Source organism: Lissotriton vulgaris, chromosome 1_1, assembly GCF_964263255.1.
Source record: "Lissotriton vulgaris chromosome 1_1, aLisVul1.2, whole genome shotgun sequence".
Taxonomy (NCBI): Eukaryota; Metazoa; Chordata; class Amphibia; order Caudata; family Salamandridae; genus Lissotriton; species Lissotriton vulgaris.
The window spans coordinates 2,030,240,478-2,030,258,560 of NC_141685.1; the positions used below are offsets into that span (position 1 = coordinate 2,030,240,478).

Genomic DNA, 18,083 nt, shown 5'->3' on the forward strand with positions numbered 1-18,083 from the left:
CTAACGTGTTTGTTAAACCATTCTTGAATATAAAGCGTGGGATGCCGTGCACAATTGTAAAAACCAAATGGGGGGATAGCGAGCTGTGCAGATCGTACTTGCTTCAGCAAGACATTAGCTAAATAGTGCTCACTAACAGTTAATAAAACCTAGAGAGTAAGGACACATGTAAGAGGGGCTGTTCTCCTGGGAGATAACACAAGAGAGGTACTAAGGAGGGACTACTAAGCCTATTCACAAATCAAGAGCCACCATTTACAAAGGACTTAAAGAGGAGCCAATTGAAAAGATGGGCGAAAAATGGCCAGAGCTAAAAGCCCACACCGGAATTCAGCATGTCTCGAAGAGACGGCACAAGCACTGCCCAGGCGAGACCTACAAATCAACCCAACCTTGTTGTTAAAGACTTCTGTAAACTTTTCATTCTATGACTGACTAGAAGCAGATCCAAATAAGAAAAACAGGACATTTCGGACCAGGTATAGTGATCATGCCAAAGTCCTCTTGATGCCATCATTCTAACACATCATGCCTTTACAAACAAAATAAACCTTTCCTTAATGGTTTTGCCCTCAAAAGATACATTTGCCCAAAAATAACCTAAAAGATTAATTCTGCTTCCTTCAAAGGCAGTGGTAACCAAATTGGTTTGTAACCACACCTTAGCATCTCAATTCTCCTTGAATCGGTCAACAGAGATGATGGTAATTCTTACTCCAGAATCAATAAGCATAAGTATTTCAGTACCATCAATCTTTACCGTAACCAATGGATCACCATAGTTCTTTCTTATTGCAAACTCTATTCATTTCTAAATGTTCTAAAGAGAACACTAGCTCCTCTACTTTTCTGTCTGACTCTTCCTCATTGTTAGAACATGTATCATGAACACTTCTAACAGGCATGAATCTACCACCCTTACAAACGTTCACAAATTGACCAATTCTTTTACATCTATAGCACTCATGTTCGATAGCTAGACCCATCTTGAAACATGAAACGTGGGTACTATATCCACATCTATAGCACATTTGTTTACTAGGTTTTCTATTCGAGGTTTACCTCTACTGTGGTCTTCATTTGTAGATACCTTTTTTTGTGGAGCGTGAACCTTACTTTGTCCTTGCTTTGCGCATTAATATGTGCCATTGCAACAGAAGACCCTACCAGTTCTAAATGTTTTGTATCTTTTTATTAAGTGATGTGTGGTAGAGGCACCTGCTTTACAAGCTTACGTCGAAGTACAGGACACGTTTATTACCATAGATGCCAGGTCCTATGGCATGGGAGCTGTACTATTGCAGCCAGAGTGTGGGAAAGAGTTTACCATTGGGTTTGCCTCAAGAAGGAAAATAAATGTTGAAGCAAGGTATTACAGCAGAGAAAAAAATGACAGTTTGTGCTTGGGGCATGGAAAAATTGAAGCTATACCTGTGGGGAAATGTGTTTGCTAAGAACTGACCATCAGCTGCTGGTAAACAATTTCAAGCAATAAGATAAAAACACAATTTCAAGACTAGCCAGGTTAGCAACTAAACTCCTGGAACTTCATTTCACAATTGTTCACATTGCACGCGGAAACATTAGGGCAGGTTTTTTGCCAAGAATGTTCATTTTTGAAGAGGTTAACGAGGAGGTGGTACAAGATGAAGATGAAGAATGCATTATTGCTACTGTGGAAGATAGTATCTGTCATGATATAAAAGAATGGCGTGAGGACCTCAAAGGTGATAAAGTTTGGAGCCAGTTAAGAAGAGCTGCCTGTCCTTATAAGACGAATCCTTCACACAGGTAAACATTGCTAGCTAGGGAGAATTGATTAATAAAATTACCCGTAAATTTACCTTGACACATTTCCTTTTATCCATAGTCATATGACAAGCATTGACTTCACAGAATGCATAGAAAAGCATTTACAAGTAAAATTCACAAGGTGGCCTCGCCGAACACATGGAGATGCAAGACTGTTTCCATTGGGAAAGGCTGTTTTCAAAAGAAATCTCATTACCAATATAAAAGAATCAGTCTCATACAAAGGTCGAAGTGGGCCGGATCAGAGGGACATGGCAAGCTTTTTTAATTAATACGAAACAGTTCCCCTACTTATTGTCAAAATAGAACCACCCCGGGACGGTTAATTCCAACAGCTAAAATGGTTTAAATGAAGTGTAAGCAGAGTATCCCCTGTGTTGTGACACCGAGAGCGAGGCAGACAGCTAAACAAGCCTTATTGCCAGGGAACATGCTTGCCTGAAAGAAATGTAAATGCGCACAACTGAATAATCTGTTAAATGTAAAGGGAGCTTGGAAGCCGGTATTGGCTTTAATTGATGGAATCACCTGAAGCTTCCTGATAATACAGATTTATTCTGTTGTTGTAAGTTAACTTGCTTGATTTTCTTCACATGAAAACGGTCGGCTATCCACATTTCAAGACTTACACTGCAGCCTCTGTCTGCACAGTTTGTGATCACAGAGTCTAGGTCAAATAACAATGTATTCTGTTGATTCAATGTTATCAGCCCAGGCTCTAGACAGAACATGCATCCAGCTGCAAGAAGATGAAATTAGAGTGCCTTTAATATTACATTGCATGCACGTTTACAGGCACTTGGAGAAAAACCTTTCCATCTACAAGAGAGTTGGCTGATCCTTTTGATGTGATTCAAGCCTAAGCTGATCTTGGAGGTATGGGGTTCCCCGTTGAAACCTAGGGACCTTCTATTATTATAAAACTTAGCTTTGAGCAAGGGGAGGGTGGTACACAAGGTGTCATATGACCTGTTTCCACTATCAGCATAATATGATTTCTCCCTTTGTGTTTTATGGAATTGTAACAATGCGGACTGTTTAGTGGTGTACCAGAAACTCACCTCAGTACCCAGAACCCCTATCCGACTAGAAGCAGTGTCTCATTCGTTCTCCGTCCTGAACTTAAGATCGAGAAGGCAGCGTCCAAACCTAGGGAGATTAATCAGATAGCCAAATCCCTTTTGCAACTTCCCAAGGCCCCAAAGCATCACAATAACATTCAGACCCACTGTGAGGAAATAGCGGAGTTTTTCTACCAGAAGATAGAAACCATCAACTCTTCTTTTCCCCCCTGTTACTTTGTCCACAGACTCCGTCAACATAGGCTGCATGACAGCTCCCCCTTGTGTTCTCAATAGCTTTCCCCCATTAGAACTTATTAACCTGGAAAAACTCATGGGACAGGTTAAATCAGGATCACCTATCGACCCAGCTCCTCCCAGTACTCTCACCCAGATAACCCACCTGATCTCGCCCACCATCCAAGACCTGCTCAACTCCTCCCTCCATACTGGTATTGTCCCACCTCCATGGAAAAGAGCAAAGGTCAAAGCTTTATCAAAAAAGCCCAGTCTCGATCAATCTAACCCCGCTAACTATCGACCCATCTCCCTCTTGTCATGGCTTAGTAAACTTCTTGAGAAGCATGTTAACACTGTTCTCACTGACTTCCTGGAAGTCAATAACATACTAGACCTCCCTCAGACCGGCTTCAGGCCCCGTCATGGTACGGAGACTGCATTGATTGCGGTGACGGAGGAGGCAAGAAGGATCTTGGACGATGGCGGGTCCACGGCCATCGTCCTACTCGACCTAAGTGCTGCCTTCGACACTGTCAATCATAATATCCTACTCCATCATCTTGACAAAATAGGAGTGTCAGGCACAGCACTCAACTGGATGAGGTCTTTTCTCACAGACAGATCCTTCCAAGTCTTTGAGATGGATTTCACCTCTGCCAGTAGACCCCTCAATTGTGGAGTGCCTCAGGGCTCCTCCCTGAGCCCTACCCGTTTTAATGTCTACCTACCCCCCCTAGCTGATGTTGTCCGCCCATTCGGTGTGAAGATCGTCACTTATGCGGATGACACGCAGCTAGTGGTAGCACTGGACCCCCCCTGAACTCTCATTACAGTTTACACACATGCCTGGAAGCCGCTTGGATGTCTGGCTCTTGTCTTAAACTCAACGGGGACAAAACAGAGATAATGCTCCTTGGAAATAACATCGCGAAATCCATTGATCCTATCTGGCCCCTCTGTTTAGGAAGTCCCCCGCAACCCAAGGAGCAAATCAAGAGCCTAGGCATCTGGCTCGACCATACTCTAAACTTCAACTATCAAGCTACCAAACTTGCTGCCACCTGCTTCGGGCTGATGAGACTACTCCGTAAAATTCTCCCTCTCCTTCCGTTCCATTCAAGACGGATTATGGTTCAAGGACTGATCCTCTCCCGTCTCGACTGTGGAAACGCCCTATATCTTGGGGCCCCACAATCTACACTTAACAGAATCCAGGTTATTCAAAACTGCGCGGCAAGAATTCTCCTGGATATTCCTCGCCGAACCTCAGTCAGAGCCAGACTGAGGGACCTTCACTGGCTCCCGGTGAGATCCAGAATCAAATTTAAGAGCATGTGAATCGCACACCGCTCCTACTGGGGAACAGGCCCCTCTATCAACTCCCCCCTGGTGAAAGCCTACCAGCCTTCTCGTTCACTCAGATCCGCGACCTCCAACCTCGCCTCAGTACCACGCATTAGGAAGGCCAGGTGTGGAGGCCGCTCGCTCTCTTACAACCTAGCCAGGATTTGGAACTCCCTTCCCCTCCCTATCAGATCAGAATCGAACCTTCTCACTTTCCATAAACTTCTTAAAACTTGGCTTTTCAGCAAAACTTCGTCTTAAATTCTTCACTCAGCTTCTCTTATTCCAGCCTCTCCGGCTCAACTCAATCTCTTCACAGCGCTGGGACGCCCCTGGGTAGCCAACGCGCTTTACAAATCCTCATTCCATTCCATTCCAATGATTAGACAAACCAGAACAAGAAACTTAGAATACTCTCAGGACTGGTAGGAATCAAGAACACTCTTTCGTTTATATTTCTCATACAAGTCCACAACGTGAGTAATCCGAGACACAGTAAAGTTAAAAATATTTATTTCAACTTCGTGTTCTAAGATGCAGCATATTGGCTAACATAAGCAGGCATATGATCAGAAATAAAACAGTCCGCATTGTTACAATTCCAATAAACACATTCTGTGTGTTGGTTTTCTACACACAGAATCCCCGCAACAAATGCAGCTCAGAGCAGCAAGTTGCACTGCAGCAAATAATGATAAATCTGGCCCTTAATTCTGTGGCTCTCTGGATACACACACAGACCACTGCAGTGTGTTAACTAATAGTGGTTTCTTATTGCATTATAGTGCATTTCCCACTGATTAACTTAACTTGTATTTATTTTTCATTTAAGCTGTGCCTTATTTTAAATGTGGTTACCTGAAGGTGAAAGACCAGAAAAACGTACAGAATATTTTGTTTATTTTAGCCACCCCTTGGACTCCAAGCTCACTTCCCCTGCCCCCATTGCACGCAACATCACAGTTCCGCCCCAATTATTATTATTCTTTATTATTATATTCGGCCCATAGTCCCATACCTCTGGCGATTGTTCAGCAAGTACCATCTCGGAGTGAAGCGACGTCCTTTCTTCAGGAAGGCTCTGGTTAAAAGTGAGTGCAATCGGGGAAACAATGCCGTGGCTTGAAGAAAAGAAAAGAGAACAGGTTTTTTTCTATTCACAATTTATTGCTAAAGTCTTTTACACCAGAAAGCTCAAGGACTCACGAAATAAGCTCCTGCTGCATTTGCTGCATATTGTTCTCCAGTTTTGCTTTTTCGGCTCGTAGGGTCTAAAAATGTAATCAATAACTAATTATATTCCGATATTTACGAGCTATTTGTACCTATAGATTGCACAATTGGTTGGTCTTACCTCTAATACTGAAGAATACTCCGCAACCGAAGATTTTAATTCATCTATTTGTAATTCTTTCTGCAAACATGACAGCCAAAAAAATCACATTTGAAAATAATTACCAAAGCCCACGTTTGTAATGCACAATAACACGCACAGAATGAGCTTTCAAAATCAGCAGGTTTTTTTTTACAGCGGTTTCAATAATTCAGTTTATTGACCAGCAGGCTCTAGGCAAGGGTTTTATTAACTCGATATATTTTACTTCGGAGGGTAAACTTGAGAGAAAATATCAAACTCTGGTACAAATACATAAACAGCACAAGATAATCATGGTTAGAAATAATATGAACGGGGGATAGCACCAATCCAGTTAAGTACTTGTAATAGACGTTGCAGCTTCTGTCCTTTACTATGCCCTCGAAAATGAAGAGCTGGAATAATTAAACAGTGAAATATACTTTCTACACCCCATTTGACAAGTTGAACAAACACCTGGAGTGCCACGCATGCAAGCCTCTGTCTGACACAGTATACTGAAAGCTGCCTTGGAGACAAAGGTAAGATTTTCAATAATAATATTAAAAAGGCTCCTTATGAAATAGATCATGCGACAGCATTTTTTTTTCCAAAACTGAAAAACACAAAACTAACCGTCTGGAAACTTGCATCTTTCTTGGCCATAATATTTTCATAATCCTGCAACTGCATCTGAATGGAAAGAAAGTTTCATTAAAGAATAGAGTTTATCAATACAAAACATTAGGCACATATTTTATATCTGTTCAAATTCAGTTCAAAGCGTTGCATAAACTAGGGCTCCGATTTGGCCTTCCTGCCCACGGGTGCCCAAACTTATGTCTGCGCACCAATGCTTGAGAGTAAAAGTCAAGGTTGTTGTAGGCCCACACAACCCCATTTGATTTACTTGAGAATGTAAAAGTGTCCCTGTTAGACCTGGCATCCTTGGCGTGATGGTCCCTGACTTTTTGCCTCTACCTCCTGTGTTTTGATGCTATGGTGGATTTCGTTTTTCTGGTTTAGATGCTTTGGGCACTTTGCCACTGCTGATCAGTGTCAAAGTGCAAGTGCTTCCTGGGTAAATTGTCATTGTGATTGGTTATCCATGATTGGCGTATTTGTCTTACCAGTAGGTCCCTAGTAAAGTGCACTAAGTGTGAAAGAGCTGGTAACTCAAATGCTACTAGTGGGCTTGCAGCACTGATTGTTCCACCCACATAAGTAGCCCTGGAAATTGGTCTCAGGCTTCCCAACGCAGTTACTCTGTGCAGTTTGTTAACTCCCATGTCGACCTGGCCAGTGCACCCACTGGCCAGGACTTACTCTTCCCTTTTCTTACACATAGGACACCCTTATGGTAGGCCCAAGTGACCCCCCCCCTCCCCGGGCAGTGTGCAGAGTATGTGAAAGGTAGGACACGTACAGGTGTGCTTAACATGTCCTGATAGTGAAATACTGCCAATTTCGTTTTTCACAATTGAAAGGCTATCTTGCCCATAGGATAGAATGGGAATGCTGTGTAACAATTTTACAAGCATATCTTCCCATAGGAGTAAGATGATACATTAGAGTTTGATATCCGTGCACTCAGAATTTAATAACACATATTTTAGGAATGATAATTTTTAAATTTTGTGTTTGAAAATAGCACTTTTAGAAAGTGGCTATTTGCTTGTTCAACCTTTGTGTGCCTCTGCCTGTTTGTGGGTGGACTGTCTGGCTTGAGAGTGACAGGGACCGGGGTTACTCCAGGAGTCTGGGTAAGTCAGCACTGGGCTGAATAGGCCGATCTGCATTTGGAGTGGTGGGAGGAGTAGCACCTGGGCCCTGAATAGGGCTGTGCCTGCCTTCCACAATGCTGGCTCCACCCCCTGTAGTGTTTCTGATGGCCCTGGCCCACACTAACAAAGGAAGAAGTTGTGCACTGGTAGATTGTACCCAGAACTGGTTTGGACTGGGTCCAGTACCCCTTACACCTAGAGAACAAATACTTTTGGGGTATAAATATGAGAGCTGAAACCCCTGAACTTTAGATCATCCTGGAATTCAAGAGGAACCTTTGCTGAGGAGAAACTTAAGAGAAGGACTGCCCTTGCTGTGTGTTCTGGGGAGAACATGCAGTTGCTATTCAGTCAAGGAAAGGAGAAGGACTTTGCTGTGTGCTGTGTCCCCTGCTCGGAGAAGATCTCTTGAAGGGCCTGAGGAGAGCTGGCATCCTGTTTTGAAGTCCGAGGAACAAAAGGACTTCACCCCCAGCTCCCTGAACTCAGCTGTGTGAGTTCTGACCTGCCTAGAGTGTCTGACCCAGTTATAGAGCCTGTGAAGGTTGCTTGCTTCTGTAAGAAGAAGAAGAAGAAGAAGCGTGAAAAGAACTGCAGAACCCATCGCTCATCTTGCGACACGTTTCACCGGCACGAGAAGATTTCCATTGCATTGCCGTCCCACTGCGAAGATAGTCGCAACGCTTGTCGTCGCTGCAAGGACCCAAGTATCTAGGGATCGCGGCTGAAGGGGAGTGCCGCCACGCAACGCAACGCCGCATCCCGAATATCTGTGCATTGCACCTGTGTGAGACGCTTTCCCGACACATCACTTGCGAACCGGAAAGGGCACGCAGTATCGACGCATCACTCCCCCTACAGACCGGAGTCGACACAACCTGCCCGCTGCGTACAGCGGGGCTGTCAGATCGCCTCCTTAGGGTCTCAGGAGTGTTCCATCTCTTTGTTTTCTGACGCTGCAGCTGTTTGGCTTGGGAACTTTTGTCGCATCGAGAGGTACTTTGGTGCAAAGTCACGCATCCATAGATTTTTATGGTATGTTGGATTTTTGTTGTTTTTGTCTTGTGTAGTTTAGATAAGATACTTTATTTTTCTAAACGGGTGTGGTGTCCATTTGTGGTGTTTTCACTGTGCTACTGTGAGAGTTGGTACAAATACTTTACACATTGCGTTTGAGATAAGCCTGTCTGCTCGTGCCAAGCTACCAAGGGGGTGAGCAGGGGTTATCTAAAGTGTGTATCCCCCTCACCCCGACTAGAAGCAAGGGTCCCTATTTGGTAAAAGGTACCTATCCCTGCCAACTAGAAACCCCAGTTCTAACATTGGTGGTCAACAGTGAGGATTTGAACTTGCATTTGTACTTGACCCACAGTGATTGGTGTACATCACTCGTTTAGAGCAGACCACTACGCAACCACATACTGTGTTTTGTTTTTTGTTATATTTTTGAGTGACCCTTAAAGAGTATCCACACACCATGTCTTAAAAGGGTAACCCAGCAAGTGAGGTGGCAGAATTGGAGTTTGATATTGAAATATTACGTTCCTACAAAGTAGATCAGCTCAAACAATTTTGCAAGGATTTGGGATGTCCCATGAAGAGCAGCTCCAGGAAGGATAAGCTGCAGAAGGCCTTAAGGGCCTGGTGGGAAGCCAAAGAGGTTGGGATACTGAGGTGGATGAGGAGGCATAAATGAATGGATTCAGGTCACAGGATTTTCCTGTGTCAAGAGCAGCCTCCAGGGTTACCAGCGTCCATTCGGCTGGAAGTCTTTCCCCAGAGGAGCGGGAGGAGAATCAAAGGGTCAGAGAGCATCAGTTAGAAGTCATGAAACTCCTTATGAAGAGATTGGAAAGTGAAAGTAGGATAGAGGAGATCAAGAACGATCATGCCTTAGAGGAAAAGAAATTGCTTTCGGCTCATCAGATGAGCATGAGGGAACTGAACATTAAGGCCAAACAAGTGGAGTCCAGTTCAAGTGGTGGCAGCGCACAGCCAGTTAAAGGGGGTAAAGTGTCCATACAAAAGGATTTGGTACAGAATTATCAGAGGGGTGAGGATATCTATGCTTGGTTTACATCATATGAGATTGCTTTTAAGATGAATGAAGTGCCTGAGAAGAATTGGCGGGCGGGCCTGTGGAAACACTTTGAGGCCTCTGGGATGGATGTTCCAGAGCCCTTAGAGTTGGCAGGTACCCTGACCTACCCCTATATGAAGTAGGCCTTATGCCTCAGGTATGACTCACTCCAGAGCAGTACATACAGAAGTTTAGGAACTTCAAAAAGCTTGATTTCAGTACTTTGGTTGAATGTGTGAATCTGTAGACGCGTGCACTGGAAGGTTGGATAAAGGGCAGCAAAGTAACGGATCATAAGGGTTGTGCCATTTAATTAGTTGAGAGCACTTAAGTAGACTGTGTGTTTCAGAGCTGCGCCAGCATCTTTTGGACAGTAAGCTAACTGATCCCAGTGAGCTTGCTAAGGAAGTAGACCACTGGACCAGCACCAGGGTCCAAAATTGGATTGTGGATGTAGGACTTAGCCTTTTTGACTAAAGTTCCCTAAACCTTTTGCTTTCCCTGTAGACCGTTTTTCTGACAGATTTGCCAATTTAGATGCTTTGGGTACTCTGCCACTTCTGATCAGTGTCAAAGTACAAGTGTTCCCTATGTAAAATGTAATGGTAATGGGTTCGCCATCATTGGTATGTTTATCGCACTAGTAAAGTCCCTAGTGATGTGCAGTGTGTGTGCCAGGGCTATTATGCAATAGCGCACGGAGTGTAGGGCCTGCGCGCAGTTTGCCAAGTTAGCATGTTGTCCTGACAGGTGCTACCACTTGTCAGGCCCGACTTTCCCTTTTACATACACATTGGGCACCCCTTTGGTAGGTCCCTAGTAATCCCTGGGAAGGGTGCAGTGTAGGTAAAAGGCAGGACATCTACTAAGGTGTGTGTTATGTCCTGACAGAGAAAAACACTCCATTTCGTTTTTCACTGCTGACAGGCCATCCTGCACATAGGACAGAATGGAGAGGCTGGGTGTTGCGTCTGTTAGCCTAGTGTCCTGTAAGTTTATAATGAAGAGGTGAAGTTTAGTATGTATGAACTCACAGTGTCAGAACACATCTTTCTGTGAAGGTGGTTTTGTCACTGTGTGTTCAGACACCACTCTTTTAGAAAGTGACTGAGTATTGTACTTTAGGCATTTTTGTGTGTCCCTGCTGAAATGTGGATTGTCTGTCTGGATCTGAAAGGTGAGAGGATCTGTTAGAGGTCTTGACCCAGGGAGGGGTTGAGGTGGCACCAGCCTGCCCTGCATCTGGGGAGGAAGGGGAGGAGAAGCCCGGGAGGTGAAAAGGCCTGGGCTGGTGCTATAAACCAATTGACCCATCTCCTGCTGAGTGATTAAGGATTCAGACCCCCAGTATCAAAGGGAGAGAGGTGATACTGGGAGGGAGACACCCAGAACTGATTTAGGGAGGGACCCCTGAGCACAAACAAACTTCAAAGACATTTAGGGGTATAACTTTGTGAGCTGAAACCCCTGAACGTTGGAATGAAACAGAAATGGATTGAGACTAAAAAGGCTTGGACCCATTCTGTGGTCAAGAGGAACCTCTGCTAAAGAAGGAGTAACTGAAGAGACTGCTGTGGAAAGACCAATCCTTGCTTCGTGATCTGGGGCTGGTCTGCAGTTTGCTGTTCTAACCAAAGGAGAGGCTGTTGGGACTGTGCTTGGAGGGTCTGGGTCCCCCTGCTTGAAGACTGTGCTTTGTGCTGTATCTTGTTACCCCAAGGGCCTGTGGTGAGCTGGCTCCCTGTTTGGAAACACAGGAACATAAAAGGTTCCGTAGTAGTCCCAAGCAATGCAGTGTGTGCATGCTTTTGCCGCTTGAGACCCTCAGATGTTGTGCCTTGTGATCGTGGGAACGCAGGAGTAAGCAGAGTCTCGGACGTGCAGGGTGCGTGTCCTGGTGCAGCCAAGGCGTTGCTGAAGAGCGCCTGGTTGTGGTGTGCACCCAGTGAAGAAGTGAGCCTCGGACACGCAGGAAGATTGTCACGTTGCAGCCAGGGCGTTGGTGAAGAGCGCCTGGACATAGTGTGCACCAGGAGAAGAGGAGAGACTCGGACGCGCAGGGTGTGCGTAGAGGTGCAAGCAGAGGCATTGGTTTAGAACTCCGGGTCATTGTGAGCACCAAAGAAGAGGCGAGTATCGGACATGCAGAGTGTGTGTCGAGGTGCGACCTGAGGCGCTGGTGAGGAGTGCCTGGGTAGTGTATGCACCTAATTCAAAGTAAAGTCTCTACAGTGCTGAGGGCGGGCCTCGGTGTTCACTGAGACCGCCGGGAAGGAGGGCCAGGTCATTGGGCCCTCGGAGTGAAACAGCAGCGGCCCAGACGGGCAGCCCCGGAGTAGCGGAGCCGCCAGCCCCAACTCGCCGTATCCATTGACTGAGTTCTGGATCAAGGCCCAAGTCGCTGAAGGAGGAGAGGAGAGTGGGGTCGCACTCCCCCAGATAACATGGATCACCACCTGGGGTGGGGTGGGGTGCGAGCCCGGTGGGACACACTCTCGGCCTCCCGCTTCTGTCAGCTGCACAAGCATGTTGCTTCAGCTAGGATCTCGGCCCGTGCTGACCAAAGGAGGGGCAGTACTGGGGCCAGAGTGGGAAGCAGTACTTTTGTGACATCATTGATCCATATTGGGGGCACGGTTAACAGAGCACCTAAACTGTCATAACACTTTGCATTATTGCTGCTAACAAACTATCGAACTGTCATGACACGTCTGGCTTCATTTGTGCCTGACTACCTACATGCTTAGTGCGCTGCGCACTGCGTTATTTTTTCCTTGGAGAATACATGATCGTAACGTGGCGCATTGCATTATTTCATAATCGCACAGTATCCGATTATAATGTGGCACAGTGCATTATTTCTTCCTCTCACAGTAAATGATTGTTGCTCGACCCATTGCTTTGTTTCTTCCTGGTACAGGGCTTGCTGGTAGTGATACATATTGCATTATTCCTTCAACTGCAAAGTACTTGACTGTGGTGCTACGTATGGCATTGTTTCTCTGTTGCACAGTACAAGAGAATATTGTTACGCATTGCAGTATTTATTTTCTTTTGCAACGCATGTGATTCTAGCAATACGACTTGCCTGACCTTTTGGAAATGGTTAGAAGGGAGCTTAACTGTTGGTCAGAAGCGGTGGTTGGGACTAGAACCTACTAACCCTCCGGAAGGATTATCCATTCTTACATGTTGATTTTGTATTGTGTGGTCATATCGTATATCGGCTTATATAAAGCTTATACTCATTTTATAAAAACTTGTGTGGAGTCTATTTGTGGTGACATCATTGGGTTGCTGTGAGTGTGATTGCACATATTGTACACTTGTGCCTTGGACATTAACCTGGCTGCTCGTGCCACGCTACTAAAGGGTTAAGCAGGGGTATCTCAGATGGCGTCCTTACTTAGCCTAACATTGAAGCGAGGGATCAGGGACTCCCGCCTCCAGCATTTGGTGGCAGCGGTGAGGGATAAGGACCCCCACTTCCCACAGTGGGTAACCCAGCCAAGGGCGGGCAGAGTCCCTAGCAGAAGAGTGGGGGGGGGACAAAGGTAACCAAAAGGAGTTCTCTAAAGGGCCCCAAAACAGTTCAGTGGTATAGGAGTATCAGCCCCGCAGCCTAAGACGACCTGGCCTCCTAAGGGCAGGCGTGACATCCGTGGTCCCCCAACATGTTATTCCTGTAAGAAGGTTGGTCACACTGCCCCCGAGTGCCCCAAGAAACCACCAGCACCCACTGGTGCTCCGTCACCGGGTTTAGTGAGTGTAGCGTTGGGGGAGGAATTAGTTGCCAGTGAAGGGGAGGAGCAAGCAGTGATGACCCTTGTCTCTTTCGGAGATAGAGAGATGATCCAGGAGTCCTATCTGCCAAAAAATACAGGCAGTGGGTGACCATCAATGGGAGGTGGGTGGAATCTCCGTGAGACACAGGAGCCAGTGTGACATCTGTCAGGAGTCAATGGGTGTCTGAGGAGCAGGTTATTCCCAATGCACTTCACCCTATAGTTGCAGCAGACAACTTCTTGCGCCTATGTAAGGTGGCACTAGTTCCCTTTGAGTGGGGGGGATCTCAGGTTCCTTGAAGGATGTTGTTAGTCCATCCATGCCTGTAGACTGTCTGCTTGGAAATAACCTGGAGGATTCCCCATGGAAGGAGTTGGAAAGCCAGGCTCATTTGGAGATGTAGGGACTGCCTGAATGGGTCTGTCTGACTACTCAGTCAATGGCAGCCAGTAGAGGTAATCCAGAGGACCTGGAGCCTGAAACAGTGGCCCAGGTGCCTGCCAGAAAGAGGAGGGGCAGAGGGCATGGGAAACCAGCCCCAGCAGTTCCCACAGTCCAGGAGGAAGCAGAACCTGAGGGGGATGTCCTAGAACCTACAGGGGGAACAGGTGGCCAAACTGTGAGACCTGTCTGAGCTGACCCATTGGCATCAGGAAGAAGGTCCCTCCAGGGAGGAGTTCTGCAAGGCACAGACGGAATGCCCTTCTCTCATTGGCATGCGGCAACCGGTTGAAAACCAGGCAGCAGGTGATCAGTGTGGATCACATCTGATATACTGGGAAGACGGATTACTTTATAGCAGGGGTCTCCAAACTGGTCCTGGAGGGCCAGATCCATGCCAGATTTTTAAAAATACTACATGTATCTCAATGGGGATATCCAAAAAATCTGGCACGGATCCGGCCCTCCACGACCGGTTTGGAGATCCCTGCTTTATAGTGTACCCATGGTCGCTGAGCCTGGTGCAGCCTGTGTGCTGGTGGTACCCCAGCGCTTCAGGACCTTTTTACTGGGGCTGGCTCAAGGCGTGCCTCTCGCAGGACAATTGGGGTGCGACAAGACTCATCAGAGGCTTGTCTTCCACTTTTACTGGCCCATAATGAGGAAGCACGTAGGTACACATTGTAGGACTTGTCAGACTTGCCAGGCAAGGGGGCAAGAGTGGAGGGAAGTGTAAGGCTTTCCTCCAACCCTTTCCTGTGGTGAGCAACCCTTTTGAGTGGGTGGGCATTGATGTTGTGGGGCCAATGGAACCCAAGACAGCCTTTGGCAACAAGTTTGTGTCTTGGTGGACCATGCCACATGGTACCTGGAAGTTGTCCCTCTCCGGACAATCACAGCCCCCGTGGTGGACCGTGCATTGATGGGGATCTATTCCCATGTGGGTTTCCCCAGAGAGGTGGTCTCTGATCGTGATACAAAATTCATTTCGAAGTACATTACATCTTAGTGGGAGGAGTGCAGTGTAATTTACAAGCTCAACACTCCTTACTATGCTCAAAGGAATGGGTTGGTTGAGAGGTTCAACCGACAGAAATCAGACTCAACGCTTCAGGAAGCTTGCTCAGGCGAACCTGGAAGCTAGCCAGGAAGAACTGAAAAGATGGTACGACCAGAATGCCACTCTGGTTGAATTTCAACCTGGGCAGAAAGTGTGGGAGATGGCACCAGTGGAGCCCTGTGCACTCCAGGACAAGTGGACTAGTCCTTAGGAGGTACTAGAGCGCAAGAGTGACGTAAGCTATCTGGTTGACTTGCAGTCTCCCATGCACCTTTTTAGGGTCCTACATGTGAACCGCCTCAAGCCACACTTTGGGAGGTCTGATGTGACTACGCTCCTTGCTACAGATGGTTGAAATGAAGGAGGAGAGCAAGCCTCTTCCTGACCTCCTGTCAGCAAAGGGGCAGGATGGGTCAGTGGATGGGATGAACCTCTCACCTACCCTGACCCCAGAACAGCAGAGGGACTGTCGCCATGTGTTGGGCCAGTTCGCCTTCCTGTTCTCCCCGACACCAGGAGTCCCCAATTTGTGCGTCCATGATGTGGACACTGGGGACAGTCTACCTGTGAAACAGAAATTTTACAGAGTAGCTGACAAGGTCAGGGCCAGCATCAAGGAAGAAGTTTCCAAGATGCTGGCCCCGGGAGGTAATTGAGCCCTTCATCAGTCCCTGGGCTAGCCCAGTGGTCTTAGTACCAAAAGCTGCTGCACCCGGTGCCACCCCAGAAGTTTGGTTTTGTGTTGACTACCGTGGGCTAAATGCGGTCACCAGGACTGAGGAACACCCTACCCCCAGAGCTGATGAGCTCGTGGATCGGTTAGGCGCTGCCCAGTACCTCAATACTTTTGATTTAACATCTGGGTATTGACAGATTGCCTTAAGTGAGGGGGCAAAAGAGGTCAGCGTTTTCAACATTGAGGGCCACTACCAGTACCGTCTTATACCATTTGGAATGAAAAACACCCCTGCCACCTTCAAGAGACTGGTCAACTGGGCACTGTTCGGGTTGGAGGAATTCAGTGCAGCTTACCTGGATGACATTGCTGTGTTCAGCTCCACTTGGGAGGAACATCTGCAACACCTATGTAGTATTGAAGGCTCTTCAAAGTGCAGGCCTCACTATCAAGGCAAGTAAGTTCCAGATAGGGCAGGGATCAGTGGTGTACTTGGGACACCAAGTAGGGGGCGGCCAGGTGACATCCCTACAAGCTAAGATTGATACCATTCTGGCTTGGGAAACCGCCCCCCCCCACCAAGACCCACACAGAGGTGAGAGCCTTCTTAGGTCTCCCGAGTATTACAGACGTTTTGTCAAGGGATATGATACCATTGTTGCCCCCTTGACAGAGCTGACTTCAAGGAAGCAGCCCAAGAAGGTGATCTGGACCAATGCCTCAAACCACTTTGGATGCCCTGAAAGCTGCCATGTGCACGGCGCCCTTACTCAAGGCGCCCTGATTTCTCCAAAGACTTTGTGGGGCAGGCAGATGCTTCAGAGCATGGTGTGGGAGCAGTACTTTCACAATTGAATGACGAGGACTTGTACTAACCTGTAGCTTTCATTAGTAGGGGGCTACTTACTAGAGAACAGAGGTGGAGTGAATTTGAAAGGGAAGGGCTTGCTGTGGTCTGGTCACTGAAGAAGCTAAGGCCCTGCTTGTTTGGGACTCACTTCTGGGTTCAGACAGACCACAGGCCCCTCAGATGGCTGATGCAGATGAGGGGTGAGAACCCAAAACTGTTGAGGTGGTCTATCTTCCTACAGGGAATGGACTTTACGGTGGAACACCCCCCTCCCTGGTACAGAACACACCAATGCTGATGGTCTGTCCAGATTCATCCACCTTAGTGATGTGAACTCACAAGATGGTGGGTAGTTCTCTCCACTTTCAGCTGGAGAGGACACATGTTATACATGGCATCCTTGGCGTGGTTGTCCCTGACTTTTTGCCTCTACCTCATGTGTTTTTGATGCTATGCTAGATTTCGTTCTTCTGGTTTAGATGCTTTGGGCACTTTGTCACTGCTGATCAGTGTCAAAGTGCAAGTACTACCTGGGTACATTGTTATTGGTTATCCATGATTGGCATATTTGTCTTGCCAGTAGGTCCCTAGTGAAGTGCACTAAGTGTGCCAGGGCTGGTAACTCAAATGCTACTAGTGGGCTTGCAGCACTGATTGTGCCACCCACATAAATAGCCCTGAAAAGAGGTCTCAGGGCGGCCACTGTAGTGCCTGTGCGCAATTTAACTGCCATGTCGACCTGGCCAGTGTACCCACATGCCAGGTCTTACACTTCCCTTTTCTTACATATAGGCCACCCCTACAGTAGGCTCAAGGTACTATCTCCCCCCCCACCCCCCGGCAGGGTGCACTGTATGTGAAAGGTTTGACATGTACTGGTATGTGTAACATGACCTAATCGAGAATTACTGCCAATTCTGTTTTTCACCATTGAAAGGCTATATTGCCCTTATGACAGAATGGGGAATGCTATGTAACAATTTTGCAAGCATTACTTCCCATAGGAGTAAGATAAGAAATTAGAGTCTGGTATCCCTGAACTCAGAATTTTATAACAACTTTTAGGAACGATGTTTTTTAAATTCTGTGTTTGAAAAAAGCCCTTTTAGAAAGAGGCTATTTTCTTGTTCAACATTTCTGCATACCTTTGCCCTTTTGTGGATTGACTGTCTGGCTTGAGAGTGACGGGGGCTGGGGTGGCTCCAGGTATCTGGGTGAATCAGCACTAGGCTGAATAGGCTGATCTGCATTTGGAGTGGTGGGAGGAGTAGCACCTGGGCCTGAATAGGGCTGTGCCTGCCTTCCACAATGCTGGCTCCACCCCCTGTGGTGTGTCTGATGGCCCTGGCCCACACTAACAAAGAAGGAAGTTGTGCACTGTAACCTGGTTTGGACTGGGTCCAGGACCTCTTACACTTAGAGAACAAAGAAGTTTGGGGTATTAGTAGGAGAGCTGAAACCCCTGAACTTTAGATCATCCTGGATTTCAAGAGGAGCCTTTGCTGAGGAGAAAAGCTGGAGAAACTGAAGAGAAGGACTGCCCTTGATGTGTGTTCTGGGGCTAAGCCCAGTTGGTATTCTGTCAAGGAAAGGAG

At 46.9% G+C, this 18,083-nt stretch overlaps 1 protein-coding gene across 2 annotated transcripts in view; it reads right to left on the minus strand.

The window, feature by feature from the left end:
- Window positions 1-18,083, minus strand: part of IRAG2 (inositol 1,4,5-triphosphate receptor associated 2) — a 1,414,859-nt gene that overhangs the window by 790,605 nt on the left and 606,171 nt on the right. For both annotated transcript variants that reach the window (XM_086920312.1, XM_086920307.1), the window contains exons 10-13: window positions 6,448-6,504; window positions 5,812-5,871; window positions 5,664-5,728; window positions 5,476-5,578 (exon numbers count right to left, since the gene is read on the minus strand). In XM_086920312.1, coding sequence (XP_086776438.1) covers window positions 5,476-5,578; window positions 5,664-5,728; window positions 5,812-5,871; window positions 6,448-6,504 — 285 coding nt within the window. The remainder of the gene's footprint in view (window positions 1-5,475; window positions 5,579-5,663; window positions 5,729-5,811; window positions 5,872-6,447; window positions 6,505-18,083) is intronic.